We start from the raw sequence: 2336 nt of genomic DNA, 5'->3' as shown, positions 1-2336 counted from the left end.
TGGATGTCAAGCATATCTGCAAAATGTAATTTAAATTTTGGTTTTAGGTACCCAATTCAGATTGGGTCCTGGAGGGTTAGTTTCAAACATTGGTGTCTTTACTTTCCAAATCTGTTTCCATCCTTTGTTAGCCAGTTTTTTCAGTTTACAATTAAAAACAATATGACCCTTTTTACAGCAAAAGTGACATGAAACAGCAGAGGATGAATTCTGATTTGGTTTAGTGAAGATATCATGCATATGCTTAGATCTAACAAACTTCTGATTCTTTTTAGCATTCCTGTTTTGTCTATATCCAATTCCACATTTATTGTGATTCTGTTTAACATTCACATTTGGTCTATAACCAAGTCCAGATTTTTCATTTAGATTCTTTGGTTTCCAAGAAGCATATCTAAATTGTTTTTACCACTATTGAAATTTTCTAAATCACATATCAGTGCATAAGTTTCCTTTTTTAGATTTTCATTTGTGTCTTTAAGAGACTCATGTTTCAGCTTAATCTCTTCATAAAGCATGCACTTTTCTTCTAACAATCTCTTAGTGCTAATTAACTGTTTGATTACATTAACATATTCATCATGTAGTTCATTAAATTCTTCATGTAATTCATCATAAGAAGGATTGGATTTAGAACTTACCTCACTATCAGAATCTGAATCTGTGTTGGCCATTAGACAAAGATTAGTTGCTTTTTCTTCTGAAGATGCAGATGACTCTTCATCATTATCATTCCAAGCTATGTAGGCTTTTCTGGTCTTAGGAGGTGGTTGATTGCCTTTAGCCTTTGCAGTCTTATTTATGTTTTGCAATTGGAAGCACTCAGATTTTATATGTCCTGTCTTCCCACACTCAAAGCAGGTTATCTTGCTGTCATGTGTCTTTGAATTTGAGGGTTTTCTTGATTTGCTATCCTTCTTTTTCATAAACTTTTTGAATTTTCTGACAAGTAATCCAATTTCTAAATCTTCATCGGTCTCACTATTTGAATCGTCAGTGCAGATCTCTTGTTCGGACTATGTTTGATGTGCTTGGGCTTTTAGAGACATCCCTTTTCTTTTTCTGTCAGTCTGTTCAGCCTCACTCAGTCTATGCAGTTCCATCTCATGCTCTCTTAGTTTTCCAAATAGTGTGGCAATTGACATGCTACCAAGGTCTTTTGATTCTGCTATGGCAGTGATCTTGGGCTGCCACTCTCTGGTCAAGCACCTCATCACTTTGCTGATTTGCTGCTCATTGTCAATCACCTTACCAAGAGCATTTAGATGATTGACTATGTGAGTAAATCTTGTCTGCATATCATTAACGAACTCCTCTTTCTTCATGTTTAACAACTCATACTCATGCATTAGCGTGTTGATTCGGGCCCTTTTTACATATGTTGTTCCTTCATGCGTTTGTTGCAATGTGTCCCACATCTCCTTGGCAGTTTTGCAGTTAGACACCCTGAAAAATTCGTCAGCACTTAAAGCAGAGGTAATAATGTTTTTAGCCTTAGCATTGTATCTAACCTTTTACTTGTCATCCTCAGACCAATCTGATATGGGTTGGCACATAGGGACCATCTATTATTGCTTCTAGTATATCAAGACTACATGCTTCAAGAAAAATTAACATTCTCTCTTTCCAATACATGTAGGCAGCCCCATTAAATGCAAGGGGCCTAGCTAAGGATGCACCTTCTCCCAGGAATTCTACATAGGTCATTTTCTTTTATGAGAGTTAGTCTAAAAAGATTAGGCTCTTGATGCCAATTGCAGGAAATTATGGCCTCTATTTGTTAAAAAATATATGAGAAATGTCTTTACTAATTTTACAAGATTATTAATCAGATTAACAATGATCGGTTACGAAATTTGTTCAGGAACAAAGATTCACAATTGCATGAATTATCAATATAAGAGTACATATACAATGCTTATTCAAAAGATTAATCAAGACAGAAATTCACCAATACAAACATTCAAGAATAAGCATTCAAGCAATATCAAAATAAAGAGAAAAGATAAGAAAATCGTGCACCAGGATTTATACTGGTTTGGCTATCTGTTTGATAGCCTACATCCAGTCCTGAAATCTAAACCAGATTTCAGCTTTTCTAATAGAATCGATGTGAATACGTTTTACATATTTTCCAGCTCACACATGGCCTATCTATCCAACTCACTCGTTTCTATTACAATGCTACCTTATCCCTAGAGTTACTCGGCAAACCCTCACGAGATCAAGATGAGACTTCTTCTTGATGAACACACGCACCAACAAAGATAGTCACCAGTTTACACTACTGGATTTCCAGAACTTGCTTTACAGATTGTTTTTACAGAAAAGATAAA

At 35.4% G+C, this 2336-nt stretch overlaps 1 protein-coding gene across 1 annotated transcript in view; it reads right to left on the bottom strand.

Annotated features, from left to right (window-relative positions):
- LOC140919191 (uncharacterized) overlaps positions 1-1565 on the bottom strand; it is a 2915-nt gene extending 1350 nt beyond the window's left edge. The window contains exons 1-4 of the mRNA XM_073364761.1: positions 1519-1565; positions 1144-1446; positions 693-942; positions 52-318 (exon numbers count right to left, since the gene is read on the bottom strand). Coding sequence (XP_073220862.1) covers positions 52-318; positions 693-942; positions 1144-1446; positions 1519-1565 — 867 coding nt within the window. The remainder of the gene's footprint in view (positions 1-51; positions 319-692; positions 943-1143; positions 1447-1518) is intronic.
- Positions 1566-2336: the final 771 nt, after the last annotated feature.

Source organism: Cicer arietinum, unplaced genomic scaffold (genome assembly GCF_000331145.2).
Source record: "Cicer arietinum cultivar CDC Frontier isolate Library 1 unplaced genomic scaffold, Cicar.CDCFrontier_v2.0 Ca_scaffold_5784_v2.0, whole genome shotgun sequence".
Classification (NCBI taxonomy): Eukaryota; Viridiplantae; Streptophyta; class Magnoliopsida; order Fabales; family Fabaceae; genus Cicer; species Cicer arietinum.
This window is presented reverse-complemented; position numbering and strand designations above follow the sequence as displayed.